This window comes from Hylaeus anthracinus, unplaced genomic scaffold (genome assembly GCF_026225885.1).
Source record: "Hylaeus anthracinus isolate JK02 unplaced genomic scaffold, UHH_iyHylAnth1.0_haploid 5, whole genome shotgun sequence".
Lineage (NCBI taxonomy): Eukaryota > Metazoa > Arthropoda > Insecta > Hymenoptera > Colletidae > Hylaeus > Hylaeus anthracinus.
In genome coordinates this window covers 904,767-924,729 of record NW_026535322.1, presented here as the reverse complement: position 1 = coordinate 924,729, position 19,963 = coordinate 904,767, and the positions used below count along the sequence as shown (strand labels likewise).

The following is a 19,963-nucleotide window of genomic DNA, read 5'->3' as shown; positions in this document are numbered from 1 at the left end:
GTAGTACTAATTCGTATACGATTTTTCATTTTTTTCGCTTCCTAAATAGCATTTGTTTCCTTATTCCGTATAGGCTTAAATTACTCAGGATGAAATAGCACTTTATTTATACATCAGATTATGGATCAAGAAAAATATATATGCACTCTATATTGTTCTCTTATCGTTAAAAAAATGTTCGCAGAAGCACATATCATTGTCAAAATGTGATAAAGATAATACTTAATATTCCATTGTTATTTACATTTTCATGCCGTTGGAAAGTCCAATTCGTTAAGCTGGGATTATTTAAGTCTTCATGGTCAACCGTTGGTGGGCGAGCTGGCGATGGCGATCGACTCGGTCCGCTGCTCAGCATTTCTAAAAAGCTTTGGGCCGGCGATCCGTTGCGACTGTTGGGACTCGACGACACGTTGTAAATGTTGTCAGGTTCCTCGTCATTTTCCTAATATAATTTATTCGTTTATTGGCGAATTTCATCCAAGTGTTTACTTTTGCCACCTTCAGAGGTGAATTTAGAAAGTGTAAACAATGTTACCTTGGAACTCATCGCGTCAGCGATTTTATGCACTCTTCTTCTTCGAGCTTGCTTCCTGCCTCTTGGAGTGATGCTTCTACTGAAACGTTCACTGCTTCTCAATTTCTCGGCATCGCACTCGAATTTCTCGGTTTCCAACGCCGTCTCGCACGGCGATGGAAACGATGGTACTTTTTTCGATATCGGCGAAACGTTCGTCCTTTCATGCAGAGGAAGACCTCCGCATCTCTGCAAATAAATTAGAATACTTTTTCAAGATAACGCTCGTAGCTTGCTTTACACTAATTACAATTTATTATTATCGTTATATCTTTTATTATTATATATTTTATTTTTTAGAGTGCCCCTAGCAGCAGGCAATCTGAGTTACGCGCAAGTCACTCGTTGATACGGTGACAATAACACTCAAGGCGTCACGAACTGGGTAAAAAGTATTTAAAACTCGTTACATACATATATAATTGTACTAATTGTAAAACTCACCACACCGTGACCCATGTCTTGTCCGAGTTGAGACAACACGTGCAAATGTTCCTCGCTATTGAAATCCTCGTGACTGCTCACGCGTCTGATCGTATCCGCGGCTTTCGTGGGACTTTCCAGAACACGCTCCTCGCTGCTGCTCCTGAGGACATTTGATTTTTAGTTACGTTACTATCTAGGAATAGAGAATTCTCGACCAGACATAGTAAAAATGTTTCGTTTAAACAGTGAACAATTTTTTAGTAGGCGGACCTGATCAGTTTCCGTTCTTGACAACAGGATTCGCGACGTTCCTTGCGCTTACGCGGTTTCAGCGCGCAAAGCAGAGATGCGTCGCCGCTTTCGGAATCCTTTAGCTCGTCTTTCTCGTCTTTGCAGATCTTACAGTCACTAGCAGGGATCACGCCGTTCACCGCGTTGTTATCACGGATGCTGAAATCACAAATAAAAAAAGCGCGTTGAGTCCTCGTGTTGCGTTCTCAGCAGAGAAACGAAGTCGATAGTACGAAAGGAGGAGAAGAACGAATTATGTCATGCTTATCGATTCGAGCAATTAACTTTTTTTTTTTTTTTTTTGTATTAAAAGAACGATCTTAGAGTTCACGCAAATAAATAAATAAATGCAGAGCAGATTAGACAAGGTTAACGCAGCATCATTGACGGGTCGTCCTATAGCAATGCATTTAACCTTTCTTTCTAAGATCATTAGCGGGACAGATCACATGATCGCCCTTATTGAGTCTCATAAACTGTCACGTGCCACTTGGATTGTTTAGGAAAAATCAAGTTCTCTAATGACTTACTTATTAATGTACGAGTCTCGTGATTCGCTTAACCATATTGTATCGTTCGATTTCGTAATTTTCATTTCTTAACACTTATTGCAACAATTACAGAAGGGACAATTACTGCAACGAAGACTCGAGCTTCTCGAACGAAGTTGCTGCTATTATTAGTCTGACGAAGAAATTGGGTTTCCTGTCGACGTATACTATCTTGTCTCGTACTAATTAAAGCAACGGGGAAATTCCACTGCTACGCCACTGAGGACCGGTTCGATCGGAACCCATAGAAAATTAACGAAGCAAACAGCGTCGATGACAGCACGTTGGATGTCCTATTAAACCAATTCGCGATGAGGTAAGTGGTTACGGAACCGACGGAAACGAAGGACAACGAAAGGTGAAAATCCGATGGTTATCGGAATGCTTCTCGAGGAAGTAAAATACACGAACAGCAGAAGTATTAATTATTTATTAAACGTATCATTTTTATTATTTGCGCTGTCCTCGAGAAACGAATAAATATTTCTGTTCTCGCAACAAATTCATGTTTTTTACCTCTGCGTTTGCATGTCAGTACGAACAACAATGTGACCGTAGATAGTTCGATGTTAGAAAGTGAATGCATTTATCAAACTCTTTGTCGTAAGAGAAGAAATGTTTTGATGACAAACAGATTTCAGTCGGCCTTGGCAATGATGCACGAACCACGAAGAGATATAAATTTAAACTCTTCGTGTTATACATAAAAAAAAGTCCTAAATTTATTAAATACTTTCTCGAGGACAATGCCATAACAATAAATGTTACATTATAAGATTATAAGAAAAAGAAATCGTTGTCTGTACGCTTCAATATGTTCCACAGGACACGGAACAAGTGCATTGCTGGAATACTCTGGTGCAGAATTCGAAACGCGTGGTAAAAAAAAAAAGGAATATTTCCCCGGTAACAAGATCTATTAAAAGAGAAAAGTTTCTTCATCGAGCATGAATTTTTAATAATTTTTTTATCGACATTCCGACTGTATCGATTACTGGTTCTTCTCGTGATGCAATACATTTCTATAAATAACATTGTAAAAGAAAATGAACGAATACAGTACATAGAATAGAGAAATGTATTGTTATACGTGTTTGGAATCTATATTTTTATTAATTAATGATTTAATTCTACTCAGGACGCCTTTCTGAAAGTTTTCTCTAATCGAGGAAGCTATCAGACGGATAAAGATCGAGAAACACTGGCCTGGAATCTCCGAAACTGTTTCGTCAGTATTAATTTCGGTCAAGAACAATATTGCGACACTTTACGTTTTGTGTTATAACTTCTGATCGTGCAAAACGTACCACGATTATCATGAATTCCACATGTAACAAATTTGTTTCTAATGCGAGAGAAAGAAAATGGTTAGCCCGAAGCGATCGATCGATCGTCGTCCAGAAGGAAATACCTTCAAAGAACAGTAACTATTGAGGTAGGTCACATCACACGCTTTATCGCGATTTCCTGGTGAATCACCGACTTTTCGCACTCTTGCTTAGTCACGCATTCGTCTTCGTTAAATATTACCCGTAGAAACTAATTCTTTGCCTCTATATTTATTCAATATACGTCTCCGTAATATAATAAATTCAATTACTTTACAAGTGTCGTCAGCGATGAATGCCAAGCCATTCAATTACGTGTGTAGTTGCTGATTTAAAACGGTATTCTGATTAAATTCCGATGCTCGTTAATTACGAAATGATAAGCTGACGAATGAATGAAATTCCTCTTGATAGAATCGTCACGATCCACTATGAGATCGTAGTCTGTGCGCATGTAATTTAATTCACTCAGCTTATCAATCCTGCTCAACATTCTTACAGATTAGTAATGAACGAGTATCGGATTTCTAATCAAGATAGTATAATAAACCACACGTGAGCTACGTCAATCTCAATTGACGATTTTATGGATAATTTAGAATATTCAAAATTATTAATTTTATTTCTCATAATATTGAAAACGGCTGTCCGATACCCTAACGCGTACATATCGATCTCGAATGCGTTCTCGTTAGGAATTTAGCAGAAGAGAGCTTTAGCTTCAAACGATATAGTTATTCCATCGGTTGATAATTGAGTCAGTAGATGCCATAGAAATAACGACTCGCCGGTTGCTCGGTTCAAGTAATTCGATTAAATCTGTCAGGCTCGTGAGGACACGCGACGGTTAAGTCGATCGATTGAAAGTTTTAGATCGCTGTCCAGGCGTGCAAAGTGAAAAGGGGAAAAATTTGCTAAGAACCGTCAGTTACGTTACGAGAGATCAATACACTATGGACGCTCCCCGCGCGAAAATCGATTTCCATAGCAATCAAATCTTTTTAATGACCGTAGATCCTGTGACGTCATTAAGACTAATTATTCGTTCCATCACGGTAGAGACAGTTACAGATGAACGTTGATAGGTTTAGTGGTAATGCTACAGGGATTATTGATCCCTTTAGCATTACCACTAAATTCCGAATGTTTCTGCGATACGTTTTAGGGAATTATCCGAACTAACCTAAAAATTATGCATTATTTGGGCAATGTTTAACGAAGAATGAATATCACGTATTTAGTAATCGTTCTACGAGAAACGTATAGAAAACGTATACGTGTCGTTTAATCAACCCAACAAGTTCATTTGTTCATTGGAAAATACTTCATTTTGTAATACAAGTTTTTATTTTACGGATCCTTCAACCATTTTTGCTTCGAGAGAAAGTCCTGCGAGGATCGATTCTTGACTAAAGAGATCGATTCTCTTTCGATCGAATATCTTTACTCTATACTTAGGCGACAAGACAATAACGATGGAAAACTTACTGCACGCGAATCCCTTTTCCCGGTCGTGGCCACTCATGTAATCACGAACACCAACTTTCTTTTCCAATGGCGGACTACCGGCGCGAAGACGAGTCTCTCGGTGATTCGATGAAACATTTATGGTCGTAGAACAAGGTGAGCCCAAAAGAGAAAGAGCGTGTCCTGGGTCGACTTGTAAGCAGCCGAATAACACAGTTTTTACGGTGAAAAAAACACAAGGCCCCTTTAGACGTGGGTTTCAAGCACGCACGGTCGTCGGCGAACGGACGATACTACTTTGATACATAACAGCCGTGCAGAACTCCGCTTGGAAACTGTTGGAAACGTCGTGGGATAGATACAGAGGAAATATGTCCGTGGCAGGGCCAAGGTAAAAGATTCCTCGCACAGTTCACGTTCACGGACGCGCCACGTTCACCGTGGTTTCGACGATGCGTCGCGAAACACGCCTAACGATGTCCAGAAAGAGCGCGTGACGTGTTCTCGAACGAATTCGAAATCAGACTGGCTTCAGTCGCCGGTCGTGCCTCGTCTATATTACCGCGGCCGTGCTGCTGCACTGACACCGATCTCTGTGTGCGTATTACCGCGTGACTCGGCTCCCCGTAAAGGCCGTGTTATGCGCACGTGACAGCCTCGAACGATCGAATGGAAACCCTTTCTCTAGTGCCCCGTCGACGAGAAGGGAAACAATTTCGCGCGATGCAAAATCTCCATTCTTAAATAACTAGAATAATCGCACTAGAATAATAGAATAATTGAATGTTTCAACTTATAGTCCGAATTTATAATTCGGACTAATAGTCATTTTGGTACCTTAACACTTTACCGACTGGTAGCGTTCGAATATATAATATTTCGTAATTCATGTATGTACAATATGAACTAATATATTCATATTTCATAATTCATGCATAATATTAATTAATATATTCGTATTACATAATTCATATATATGTGTGCGATTACGGTATACAATGCTATCTCAATAATAGATAAAGTATTGGTTGCCACGAGAAAGAGTCGGTAATATGCTACCAGTCGGTAAATGTTAAGCTATCAACCATAAGTAATAATCAGAGGAAATGTAATAAAAGACCAGATATCAACACCCAATCAATTGTACGGAATAAAATGTTACATAGATACACAGAACGTTAGAATGTTAACAATTAGAAAGGAAATGCTGGTAGCTTTTTTACTTTGGAATGGCGATAACCAGCGCGCAAGCCACGTGCAGTTTCCTATGGTGCGTCGGAAGATACGGACACCTTAAAACCGGTTCGGAAGTTGTCTCCCAGGCAACAACTTCGTGGTTAATGTAGCGACTGTTTCGATATACGCTCTATGTTTAAGGAAAATACGTCCCGAAGAAACTCGAATCGAAACCAGAAATCAACCAAGTTTATTTTATACGAATTATATGCGTTTGGAATCTTACATGAATTTATGGAAAATGTATAAAGAGTACACTCCATAAATTAATATAATAATATCAGAACTTCAATTTGAACAACTGCATATACCCTACCTGCATATTTATGCAACATGTCTTTTCATGTTTGCATACGTTATCGATGTACAAAATTCACTGTGTAGATATTAAGATAAACTCTTCTTCGTAAAACATATTCTCATTTCATAATTCAGACTGTTCATTTTAAATGAACAAACAACCAAAGAAAAATGGCGTGTCTGTTATTGGTTGTTCGAAATTTGTATTAAGATAAGAATTACGATTATTTGTGATATGTAAATATACCGCAGAACGATTAAAGTAGATCCAAAGGAGAATTAGATCGTTTCAAGAAGAAGAAAAAACAAAAGAAAGAAAAATTCTTACAAGAAGAATTGCAAGCCTCGAGATTCCAAGATTGTTAATTAATTTTTAATTTAATTATTTTAGGAAAGAAACTCACCGTGAAGGAAGGATGAAGTATCGAAAGAACAATATTGATAGTAACAATTAGACTGTCCAGCGAAATCTGCGAATCGATGCTCTTTCAACATTTCTGGCTGAGCATCTGTCGTTTGCGCGAAACAACGAACCATGACGGGCGAATGGTTGTCGTTGCTCCATCCTTAGGCACCTTGTAATCGTACATTTAGCATTCTGACGTCAACGACGTTATTTTTGGTCGACGATGTTCATTTAGCGCGGAGCCACATCGTAAAATCGTCCGTAAGCTGGACGCGCGGGCTCTTATCTCGTTTGGAAATGGATCGGATGAAAATGCATTTCCTGAAACTTCGTTCAGGGTAAAGTGAGCTTCGACCATTCGCATCGAGCCTCGAAAAACGTTTCACTACCGAGCAAACAGTCTTCCTACTTTAATCACCCTCCCTCCCATCCGCAGTAAGTTAAAGACATTTATTTTGCGTAGGGTCAATAGGTACATTGATGTCTAAGATATTAGGTCAATCAGCTTGGGAAATACCGTTTCGAGAAAAACATTGTAACTATGCCAAAGTGGAGCTCGAAGTTATGTAAAACCGATTTTTGAAAGCGTGGCAAAGGCAAAAATTGTACGCAAGAAAACGAAATACGCTTTTTCTGGACCGCGTCAAATCGAAACCTCGAAAAAGTCTGTATAAGAAGATAATTGAGCGCGTGCTATGGATGATGCAACTTGTTACTGATGGATACATTCGGTGAGTCATAGTTATTGGCACGTTGAACAATTTGATGGAACTGAATAGTAAAACGATGGAAAAATTTCAATGTTTAGATCGATTGCGGTTAGTCGAGGAACTAATCTACAGACTTTCGGGTCACAAATTATTAGAAAAGGAGACCTAAAATTTTGTATAACAATATTCTTCTTAAAACAACAAACCTAATATCACTTTCCATTATCTAAAATGATAATTTAGATTGCACTTCTGTATCAAATTTTGGCGCCCAAGGCAAAACGCTTTAAATTTACCTCGCAGTAAATGACTTATTAAGAACCTCTGGTTCGCGTAATCGTAGATTCGAGACCTCGAACGAATAATGCCAATTACCACGGTGAGTACCAGAGTCTAACGAAACGATCCGCGGCTGTCGGATTGGTATTGATTGATATTCGTAGCTGCATATTGAACTTGATCTCGCAGCTAGTCACGAGTGGTCGTGGCTAACAGCGTTCGTCGTCGTCGTTGCAACTTGCAACGTCTTCTGTGCATTATGCTCATTCAAGGCAACGGTCCAGCGGTGACGTAATTTCCCTGATAGGTTTCGTTGGATTTATATGTGGCCACGTATACGAGCCTGTCCAGAAACGTTATAGCGTGGTATGGATCCGCATTCAAGGGAAGAGCGAGTCGGTGTAAGCCGGTTTCAGATGGATCCGAGTCTACCAACCGAAATAGACCATGAGGCGAGCTCTCTCTTCGCAAAACTCTGTCAGGAATTTGGCATACAGATCGAACATCGTCGATACACCAAATTCGTCTCTCACCGTTACTCTACGAAGAGAGTAAAATTGGTTGATACTGCAAGAATTAATTCCGAGGAAATTTTACTTTGTTACAGTTGACTGCTCAGTTCTCTTAACGGGTTTTTAGAGTACAAAAAGGTCCTCCTCCCGCCCTCCCGCCCCCCCCCCCATTGGTTACGCGGAATTCACGCAAACGGGACGTTAAAAGTAGTCGAACCACTCGGCAAGTAGCTTTGTAAACATTCTAATTTATTCGTGGGCACGCTGGAACCGACTGGAACCAACAATCGACACGATGAAATCAAAAAGAACGACTCGAACATTTAGATGACAAAATAAATCTACTTTAATAGCTCGTTTAGAATTCAAATGTCTACACTCTGTTTCAGCTGGAATTAAATAAATGAATCGAGAAACAGCAGACAGAAGAGAGGATCTCTGGAAAAGTTCAGTTAACGACGTGGTAATTATCTACACTGATTCCAAGAGTTTCCATTAGTCGGTTCGAGTAAAATTCTGCCCGTTTCTGGAATTTTCCAACGCCTCGAGTCTCAGAATTTTTTCAACTTTCGCTGATCGAGGAAGTCAAGGAAGATAATCGTCTCTCTTCAGGGTGAACGGGAGCAGCCGCGAATCAGTTGACGAGCTCAAGGTCTACGAGAAACTACATGGCCGCATTGGAGGTATAAAAGTTGCCCCATAAAATGCGTTTTCAAGATGGTACCACTCGTGAGTGGTAATTTATGAGGAAAATCCAGAGGAAACCTTGACCAACAGTACTGTAGTGTATACAGTATTATTGAGAATAAACGTATTAGTAGAAGAAGTAGGAACGATGTCGAAGAGTACTCTATGGATACCACACGTGGTCACTCGCGAATCGCTGTACCTCAGTTGATCCCCCGGAGCTAAACTCAGAAACTGCGCAGTTCGCTGGTAAAGTTAGGATAAATTCAAGCACAATATGTGGGTAGGGTTACCTTGCCACGGCGGAACGTGTGATATATTAACGCAGCATTTCGCCTATGTCAAGGACGACCCACCCAACGCACGAGTATCTCCCTGGAGATCATTACCATAGGATATTTACGCTACTAATTATGAAAACGGTCCGAGCAAAAGATGGGTTTTGGTGAAATTAAATTTATCGCCCGTGTTTAACGTCGATCCACATTGCGATGTCACACGATACGTATTAGGTAAACACATTAAAAAAATTAGCGTCGACAAAATTTTGTACACGTGCAATTCCCTTAACTTTAACAAATTCTAATACCGGTATTCACGCGAAATGTCGCGATAATCAATTTTCACGGTGACTATATCGAACATTCTCAAATCTGACACCTTTCGTAATTTCCTTTAATGCAACGTGTAGAAAGCACTAATTTGCCACTGAGACCGATTAAAATTCAAATAAAAGAGCACGATGGTCAGAAAAGTGGAACAAAAATACTTTCCCTGGCTTCGAGATGAACGTTAAACAATTCGTTACAAAAATAGCGTAGATATTATCGTAAATCGTGGCGAGAATAGCCTCTCGCGTGGTATCAAAGTGTCGAGACACAATTTTTCCACAAGTATCCTTTTCCACGCAGTAAAGGAAGTAATGATCTCCGGTCTAAGCCTCCATAAGATCAGCGAATGCTGTAATCGGTTGTGCGTCAACCCGATATGTAACTTAAATGGTGCATCGCCTTTATTACGCCACGTGTTTTGTCTTCGAAACCGGTATTCTCAGAAACACAACTTCGCAGTAGTGCACACAATGGAAAGTTTGTGGCACTGCTGGAAGCAACATGTTGATAGCATAACAATTTTAATAGATTTTCACCTTGACTAAACGACGCGTTAGAAAGAAAAGGAAAACAAGGCGTTAAGAGTCGATTACATTGGAAATTGTACAAAGAAGTTTTCTTTAGAAACTTTAGAAGAAGGAAAATAAATGGGTGTTTTGAAGAGCAGGTGCAAAACTTCCAGTACTTTCGACATGTTACAAATAATGAACTACAACTCTGTCACGTTGGTTGTAATCGATACTACGATAGGCATCTGGTTTTAATCGTTAACTTTATCTCTCCTGCGTATCGCGTGTCAGCGGTGTCGTCGGTCAAATTGTCTGAAATCGAAGACGATACGTGGCACTGTCTGTCATAATAGTCGCGATCAACATGCTCGTTTCAATGAGAACTTTCCAGCCGAACTAGCTCGTTACCGATACCCTTTCCCCGATCGATGAGCAATTAATTAAACAAATCTATTCCTGTACCTTGGAAGCAATTACTTTCTATTTTATAGTATAAACTAATTTTATTTTTTGTAGGTATATATCTAACAATTTTCTTTAATACACGCTAGGGGACACGCTTAACCAGCGATATTGCTATGCGAGTGAGTGCTCCTTAAACGTCGAAGGAAACATAAGTATGTATCGAGAATGATTCAAGAACGTCCGTCAGCGTGGAATAATTTGACCAAGGTTGCCTCAGGTCCATGACGCGTATTGTCAACATGACGACCAAGATGGATTATTTATTTACGTCGAACACAGAAGGTCGACGAATCATCCTGCAAATGTAAATATTGCTGAATCCGAACGAATAGGAAAGAATTTCGATGAGTGCGTGCAAACGGTGAAAGTTTCGCTGCGCTAAAATTTCTCTTCCATACGGTCAATTAACTTCCTCGATGCTGAATTGTTTTCGTTTGGATAACCAAAGTATTTTTCACACTGTTTTCTGACAATGTACACGCGAGTGTTTAATAACCGTTATTTTTAAACTTTTTGAAAGCCCTGTGTCCTATTTTAATTTATTAGTCCCTACCGCAATACTGATTGCTTGTATAATATAAATGACTCGATAATTAAAGTCCAAGTGATGATTATTTGAAAATGAATCGCGAGATTGATCAAGTAGCGGAAAGGTTAAGCAAAACGGATGAACGCAACGTTCGAAAGGTGGGAAAATGAGGTAGCGAAAAGTCGATTGGGTTTTCGCGTGTCTCGAAGTTAAAATCGTACCTGCTCGTGCCGAGGGACTGAATTCAACTCGAACCACGGCAATTGCACGCGAGCAAACGATGCAAGCGGCTTCGACCACGTGCTGACAACGTGCGTAGGTGGCACGACCGATCGATTTAGCTTCGCTGTGAGCTAACTGTGAGATAATGGCCCGTTTCGCAATTGCCTTCGCAACTTGCATCTTTTAATAACGCGGAGATCGCACGAACCGCGAACGCGTTTCAATTTTTCCCCTCTCCCTGTTCGTCACGACTACGCGAACAATTTTACTTAATTAGTAAGAAACAGGGACGAAATAATAATTTAATTCTACTCTAGGAACTTCATCCTAAGTTTTCTTCTATTCTAAGGATTCTAATAGAGTTATCCTAAGGCTTTACTACACTTTGGCGTCGAATGACTTGAATACATCGTATCTAATCTAAAGTGTGTACATTTTCTGTTTTCTCACGATAGCGATCGTAAAAAAGGTATACTTTTCTTAGAGGATACCTCACCGCCTAATGCTATTCGTTACGTAATACATCTAACGCGAACGATGCATACCTACGAGCTGTAATCGGATCCGATTCGAATGCTGGTCAACAAAGTCGGCTACTGTTGCCGTGTCCGTTGCTTATTCGCGGTATCCGCTTAAACAAGCTTTTCTTCCATCGGTTTAATATAATTTGCGCAACCCTCCTGACCGCCAACACAACTGGCTAACAGGTTTTCCGAGCGACTCAAAGTCGTACACGGGTCATTCCACGTCGAATCGATCACTTTTCGCGGTCACGTTTTCCGGGGAAATTGAAATACGATCACCAACGATTATAGAATATCTCGAGTTTGTTACAAAAGTATACGTATCAAAAGCGAATTTAAAGAATATGCACGTATTCTTCTATTGGTAGGGTTCCTCTACCAATTAACGTTACTTCTGGGATGGATGTTTCATACTTGGTATAATAATCACCTGTGCACTCACACGTTCTTCGCCTCTCTATTTTTACGAGGACCTAGGCCTTCACAGTTCTACTTCGGCTACGATTAAGAAAAGCGAAAGATATCGATTTACCAGTCGGGAAAGAGTTCTGATGCCTCTGCTAGAATGTCCCGCAGCAGCGTGGTGGCAGGTGGAACATGAGGTAGAATCACAGGGGCGAAGACACCGCAGACGCCGGCGCCGCGACCATGCTTGGCCTCGTACTTGCTCAAGTAGATCGCCAGGTAGCCCAGCAACCGATAATGGGAAGCCGGTAGACTCGACAGTAGCTCTTTCGTCAAACCGATCCAGCGATTGCGATCGTTCGCGTAATTCTCTGCAAACGAGAAGAACCAGATGTATTCGCCATGACTATTTGCCAAATTGTGTTTCGAGACTGTTGAAGATTGGATAATTTAACATTTGTCGTAGTATTTAATTTGTTAACCTATCTTATTCATAAATCCTATTCAAATTCATTTCATTTATCGCTTTACTTTTGGAATTAATTTATTTAGATCCTTAATGAAAAGTTCTGGCATCTATCTCTGGGACCAACGTGTTAAGTGGTACCAACGCTTGCTCTAGAGTACTCTAGTCGTTCCTTCGACACGTTCGAATTCGATGTCGTTAACATGACAAATAGTTATCGCGATGTCTCGTTCCCGATCCGTCGCGTTTACATGCACGCACAGCGCGTGTTTCCTCGCGAGTACTCGGAATTATTTCGTCTAGCAAGGGGAGGATCGATGGTGAACTTTGATTTCATTAAAACTCCTATGGAATAACAGGTCTCCAGAAAAACCGTATACTCAGATTCCACATCACAGGTTTAAAAAAATAATTCCCTTTCCCCAAACAAACCGATTTCGAGGTACATTATTTTCGGAGAACAAACACGTGATAATTCAACGAGGTGGGCTTGCACGTGTAAAAATAAACGATAGCAAACCAATTCAGTCTTCACTGGAACCGGTACGTTAACGCCAGAATTCTGAATTTATGTATACAGCCATAAATTTGCGTGAGTTTAACTCAAAGGTTTTATTTACACAATTATCTTTACTCTTCGCAGATCTTTTCAATCTGTTTCTAAACGTTACTAGAGACTTGTTATTCCATTCTGTCGCTACCTCTGGCCACTCTATCCTCTCCCCGGTTGGACGGAACGATAATTTACGATAAACAAATGCTCACGGGTATGAACGGTCAGCAACCTGGCAACGATCGCCGATGGCACGACAGGTTGCGGCAATTCCTTGAGATACTGGCGCAAAAGCGTCGCCGCGGTCGCAGGACACGCAGCTGACTCCAAATCGGCATCTCCTCTTCTCTCGAAAGCCGCCCTCAGCCTTTCGGCCAGTCTCGGACTTCCCCCTGATAGACGGAACACTGCGGCGCTTTGAAATCCATTGGCCTCGATGTAACTGCACAAACGATACACCACGAACGGTACGCCCGTGTCGAGGTACGTTTCCACCAAATCCAGCCGTGCGCCAAAGATCTTTGTGGATCCGCTGTTGCGTCCCAGCAACGATACCGCCAGTACGCGTTTCACTTTCGCCAAACGGGACTCGTCCTTACAAATTCATTCAAGTATCGTCTAATGTGTAAATCGTAACTCGTGCAACGCGTTCAACTAAAATATCGCGCGACAGAGACAACAACTGATGCGAAAAACGCGACGAATTCGTCAGACAATAAATAGATAAAATTAAAAAAAAAAAAAAAAAAAAAAAAACAATGCTAAACTAATATGTAGATTGAAGAGGAATTACCTTTTCGAGTGCTTGACGGGAGCGCGTAGGGTGATGATGATGGTCTTGCTGAGGGCGTCTCATCCCACTTTGCCTACACCGCGACCCGCTGCCGCACTGATCAAACCGACAAACACCAGAGTTTTTCTCTACCCCCATTAAACGGACCACAGAACGGACAAACGAGCTTCTACTTTCACGACCGGTCGGCTCGTACTGGAAACAACGGCGTTTCGATTACTGATAGCGACGGGACTGGTGCGATACATATCGATGATAACAAGCTATTCGATACCAAAGTACTCGCAAAGGGAACAATCAACCTCTGATTTTAACCGTTGCAACTCCCGGGGGGAGGGAGAGCACTTCTTAGACAAGATTCACTACAGGCCGACGCATACATTTACTGCAATTTTACAAATAATAACCGAATAGCGGTTTGTTTCATTGATTAAAATACAGACTGTGATCAATTATTAATAGCATCGTACACTTGCAGAGATTAGTTTCAATAATTGTAATTCTAATTTTTTTTAAATAGATAACGAATCCTGTCTAAGAGACAGCGCGTGTCCCCAATTCTCTCGTCCCATACCAGTCGAAGTAAAATAAAATTACACGAGCATGGCCATGGTCCCATCACTAATTAATGACCGCCACGTGATTATGAAACTCATCCGTCGTTAATGTTTACATTTATGTCGGTATTTTAAACAATAAATTAATTGCAAAATAATGTCTCTTCCAATAAATGGTCGCATGAAAGAATTTTGCCCACCTCCGCGTTCATTAACGGCCGACGATCGCGTGACGAACAATGGGTATCCGCGACTCGAAGCTTTTTCAAGAGTGGCGAGCAATCGATAAACTTTCTACTGCGTCGTATCTCATAATACGGGAAGAACGGCGACGACGGCCGTTCCTCTAGATCGCATAAATAAAGCACCGAGTACGATGATCCCCTTTGTCCATCGGTCGGCGTTTACCGATGCTAGATCGCAATCGATTTAAAAACAGAGAAGAAATGGCACGCCCCGTATACCAAAAAATTCACACGGCAACACGTAATAAACACGCCATCAAAGTTTCCTATCCGCGCGATCGTTGGTTTACATGAAGAAAAAAAAAAAAAAAAAAAATACTTGAAAATTCCCTGTATGGAGCACGGAATTTTAGATAGAAAGAGAACTCACAATGCACTCCCTCGCGACCCTCCACAGGTTGAAACAAACGGAGTTCAGGCTGGCAGCTATCGCGCGCCGCACCTTCTGTAAGTTTGTTCTTCTAGTTGTCGTTGATTCGGGTGGTTGTTCTTAATTGTATGGCTTAAGTTGGAGTGAGTATCGAGCCAGGTGTTTCGATCCAACGAGGTTCCCTCGATAGATGTGTCCCTTCTTTTCCCTTCATACGTCACCGATCGCACTTCTTTCCAAGTAAAATCACGTTTCGTTGGGTTAACACGGTCGACGAGCTATCGAACCTCGATCACAGGGCGACGATAGATAAGAGGACATAGACTGTACGAATAGAGGGCAAGGAACGATGTGTGGGGAGGGGGTAAATGGTTCGCGGAAACCAGGATGACGGGGTCGCGAATATCTCGAACGAGGACGTCGGCGAAGAGAGGGTTCTTCGTCGACGACGTAGCCCGCGCACACGGAACCGCTCTAAAAAAGTTTATTCTTTTGTTTAAACTTCTAAGCCGACGCTGGCAACCGATACGACGTTAAAATGGAAACGTTTGACTCGATTAGTTTTGGGTTCATATCCCTATCGCGGCACATCGCATAGCGGGCCCTTTCTCTGAGGCGAAGGGCACTGCCTATGGCTGCTTCAGGAAGTGAGTCGACACCAGCCGTAGCGTAAGCATCGAGGGTCAGGACCGGGGATGAGTTTCAGGTCACCACTTCGCTCCTTGCCCTGGCATGGTCCACGTGCCTCCTCGAGCTTTTAACGCGCCTGTCTTCTGAAATCGAAACGAACAGGTCAGTCGAACGATACATTTCGCCGTACGGCATCTGCCTAATCCCCCATACAGGTTTATCGAGGTATCTAAGGATCGATGTAAAACAATGTAAATGTGATATGAAAAAGACTGGATAGTAGGTGCAATAGTCGATATAAAATAGATAACGTAACCTTGTAAAATAAAGAAACAAACCATCTACCTAAACTTTGGAAATCGCTATGTAAGGATTTCTTGGGGGGTTGCTTTCGACGAATCTGCATTGGGATATTCAACATTCAAAATGGCGGAGCTAATATGTTGATCTACCTCCTATTTTCTATATGAAACTAATTTATAGGTAAATTAATGTTTAAAAGTGTACTTTGATCTTTGAGACATCTCTTACTACACGTCAAACCTTTTACCAAAAACCGTAACGATTTAAGAAACCTCGTAGCGGTGCGATTTGGGAAGCCTTGCGGTGGTACAATTTATCACTTTCAGCGTCCCGACAAAAATAGGTTATGTCAACTATATACTTGACGCTGAACGTGTTAAGAAACCCTGCGACGGTATACGTGCTTAATTTTCATATTACAGTGATTATTTATTTACTTTATCCTCTTCGATGCATTGTCACATTATAAAACGTTCATTTTTCATGTCGATAATTTCCTACCAAATGTCAAAAGCCGACAAAATCACACGACTCGACGCCATTGTGCTTACTGACAAATGTCAGACAGTCGTGATTTCGTGACACACGAAAACGAAGTTTAACGATGACAGCGTTCAACTCGAAACAATTATCCGAAAGCCTGAATCTTAAATGGTTCGAAACACCCGCGATTAACGATTGGTTTCGAAAAGAATGTTCATAAATCTTACGTACTTGTAATCTCTTACTATCTTACCTATAATACATGGAATTTAGGATACGAAGTTATCCCTGTTCGATTGAATGAGAATCGAACGCGATTCGATAGAGGCGGTTGTTGCCGAGCAGGACATACGTGAACGTTTCCACGGTTCTGGAACTTTCCTCGACGCGGAACTACGCGGAACGCGAATCTCATTGGTCGTAGAAAAAATTTCGATTCGATAATCAGAGCAGACACTATCGTATTAAAATCGTTTACCTTACTCTTACCTCAAACATTCGTTATTTAAATCGTTCAATCGCGATTGATTTATCATTGCACATTGTTACAGATGTAGAAAACTCACAGTTGATACTACGGCTAGAATATGAATTATCTAAAATTAGAGTGTATCGAAAATGATGGGGACGAAGTAGTTAACGAGAAAAAGACGTTCTCTATGACCTTACTCTGTCTCTAAACTTCTCGTGACCTACGTGCAACGCGACACGTCGTTTCGGCATTGTTTACTTTCGGTCAAAGCGGAACGAATATAAGTCGATCGACCACCCAGTCCATGTTACCAACGCGACGCGTCTTGTCCGAAATAAACTTGAGAAAGCACGCGCGTATTCCAGGCAGAAGATGCGCGAATTGCTATTCGAATAACAGATGGCCGATAAAAACAGAGTACGGCGATTAATTGACCATGTCTAATCGATGGAACATATACGTGAATCGGTTCTGATTTTATTCAACATACATATAATTTCGTTGTACAATTAAAACTTTAATTTTCTCGCAGGGTTATTCAGGTAAAGTTTTGCCCATCTCCGACCACAGGCGTCTAGTTCTCCAATGTTCGAGAAGCGTATGGAAACCGGACAGAAGAAGCTATAGTAAAAGTTAAACGAATTTTCGTACTTTTCTAACATGGAAATTCAACTTACTGAATATTGTATTTCACAAGGAACGAACGAATACTTATCACGACAACGATTTACTTTCAGAAGTCGAATTACTTTCAGATTGCGATGTTAGCTTGAAAACGAAGTCGATTGACTTCCGAGAGGCTCTTACATTACTCGAATCAAATTACGCTCGTTTCTGGTAGAAGCATCTTCGTGTTTTGTGTCGATTACCACGCGACGAAGGGCAAACTGTGCGAACGAGAACCAGGCGAGAACGGAGAAACCGAAAATACGTAAACAAACCAGGTAGCCATTTCTCTTAACCTTGTAGCCATTCGCGGGTATTTCCGTGTAATCACGAGATGTGACGTAGAATCGAAAGAAAGATCTGAACGCACCGTTTTACAAAATCTAATTATGCGTATATACCTGAAGAAGACTGTGGTAATCATAACGATCGGAATGGAATTGTGCACTAGCGACCACATGAAGCGATACTGAGTTTCCACCACGATTCTTTCTGGATTCTCCCTTTCGTGTCCTCCCCTCCCCTCCCCGACCCGGTTAACCCCTTCGTCACTGTGTACCCGACGGCCCCTGTTCCCTGTCGTTGGTGAACGGAACACGACACAGCGCCTCTACCATGGCTGCGAACCTATATAATACCCCCTTGGCAGCAGATATCACGAGGACGAGGGCGCATGCACTACCTCCAAGAATCAATAGACTGTTCTGGTCACGTGAAGCATTCGCGCGAAGAGCAAGTCGGCGAATGACTGTACTGGATACTGGATCTGGATGGTGAGGGGTGAAGAAACCAAAGGAGACATGGACCTACAGAGTGGGCCAAGGAGGGAAAGGAGAGGGAGAGAAAGAACGAAGGACGAATGAAGGAAAAAGAGAGACTAACGGAAAAAGTAAGTTAGACTAAAGATGGTACAGCGAAAGATAAGTAACCGGAAAAGAGAAAACAAGTTAGAAAAGAGGAGAATCAAAGATTTTCTATTAAAAAAGAGATTATTATGAATATTTTCACGGTCCAGATTTGTTTACTTCATAGGGTTTAAGGCAATAGATAGTTTGGCATTTTGTAATCGAGATAGAACTTTTTCAAGGGGAATACGTGACCTTCAACTTTAAATCTTCCCTATAGGAGGGAACCGCAGCCCTTCTTTTTTACGGCATTCTCGAAACCCCATTGAGGCGACGAGTTCCATGAATGGAACTGCGACATCCCCTATCATTTCGCTTATTAGCATCTTTCTCCTACGTAGTATTATTTCCATTTCGACAAGAAATAAATGGTAAGTTAATTTCAGCACAGAGTCAACCTTCTTTAAAGATGCGAAGACGACCAGGGCAAAGTTACACGTTTCGTTTTGCATGCACGATCAATGTGAGACAACTTGGAATTCTTACGATCGTCAAGTTGACTCGCGGAATGTAAAAATTTTAATTATGAGAGCATTCCACAGTTGGTAAGATGGTAATATGTTATACAAACGGTCCGCATATCGCTATGTTGTGTCAACGAGAATAGAACATAGGCGTGCGATGACCTCTTGGCAGCAGTGCACTGGCATGATTGTTAAACGTACAGCAAAATTCTTATAGATTTTTTTCTCTATTCGAACGTTTTATTCAACCGAAAACATCCTTCATACACACCTGGAAACTAATCAAACAGGGCTTCGAGGACCCATCCTTAACAAATTGTGAAATTAAGAAAGGACTAGTTACCTCTGCACGCTTTACGGAACTTATGCTATACGTATCCAAACATTTTTAACCGACTTTGCGAAAGGAGGAGGTTACTCAATTCGACACGTATATATATTTTTTAATATACTATTCGAACGGAATTTGTGTATCAAACTACTCGAATAGAAGAAATCATGTTTCTTACATTCGTATCGGAACGTTTAATCAATTAAACGAAACGCGTACAGAGGAAGAATAAATGTGTAAGGTACGAGCATGTAAACATACGTGGCATACAGAGGAAAATACATAATTTAGAATGTTCAGATCGCATAAAGTTCAACATACCACTTGATACGACCAATTCCTCTGATTCGCTCGTATTACTGTTTTCGTTTTCTTTAAAGCTCGCGAATGACTCGAAGGTGACGAACGTCAACAGAAACGAACTCCATCACTGCGAATTAACGTTTCACCGACAACTGCACTAACGTAACACAAAGTGTGGAAAATAAACGGTTTACCGATCGATAAAATTTACGTTTACACCACTAACTAATGCATGCGAATGTACAAACTCGTAGTGTAAGTATCCGTCGAACACAATTATTTGCTTTGGAATCTATATCGCAGGACGCGAAGCGAGTTAAACTATTTGAAAACACGAATTAGGAAGCACTCTCGAGTAATTTAAGGACGACTCTTTCGTATTCTTGC

At 41.1% G+C, this 19,963-nt stretch overlaps 1 protein-coding gene and 1 long non-coding RNA gene across 4 annotated transcripts in view; one reads left to right on the top strand and one right to left on the bottom strand.

Moving 5' to 3' along the window:
• The window catches only part of LOC128895434 (protein FAM13A), a 24,632-nt gene extending 4,669 nt beyond the window's left edge, over window positions 1–19,963 (bottom strand). The window contains exons 1-9 of one of the 3 annotated variants that reach the window (XM_054158020.1): window positions 19,595–19,963; window positions 15,020–15,792; window positions 13,848–14,042; window positions 13,267–13,648; window positions 12,163–12,406; window positions 1,274–1,453; window positions 1,022–1,163; window positions 539–766; window positions 245–445 (exon numbers count right to left, since the gene is read on the bottom strand). In XM_054158020.1, the coding sequence (XP_054013995.1) occupies window positions 245–445; window positions 539–766; window positions 1,022–1,163; window positions 1,274–1,453; window positions 12,163–12,406; window positions 13,267–13,648; window positions 13,848–13,985 (1,515 nt within the window). In that variant the 5' untranslated portion in view covers window positions 13,986–14,042; window positions 15,020–15,792; window positions 19,595–19,963. Of the gene's footprint in view, window positions 1–244; window positions 446–538; window positions 767–1,021; window positions 1,164–1,273; window positions 1,454–12,162; window positions 12,407–13,266; window positions 13,649–13,847; window positions 14,043–15,019; window positions 15,793–17,974; window positions 18,093–19,594 lie in introns of those variants that run through there. The other 2 variants (XM_054158023.1, XM_054158021.1) reach the window with 2 other exon arrangements.
• LOC128895450 (uncharacterized) lies at window positions 18,261–19,574 on the top strand. Its single transcript, XR_008461803.1, has 2 exons — window positions 18,261–18,462; window positions 18,606–19,574. It is a non-coding gene; the product is annotated as an uncharacterized LOC128895450 (long non-coding RNA).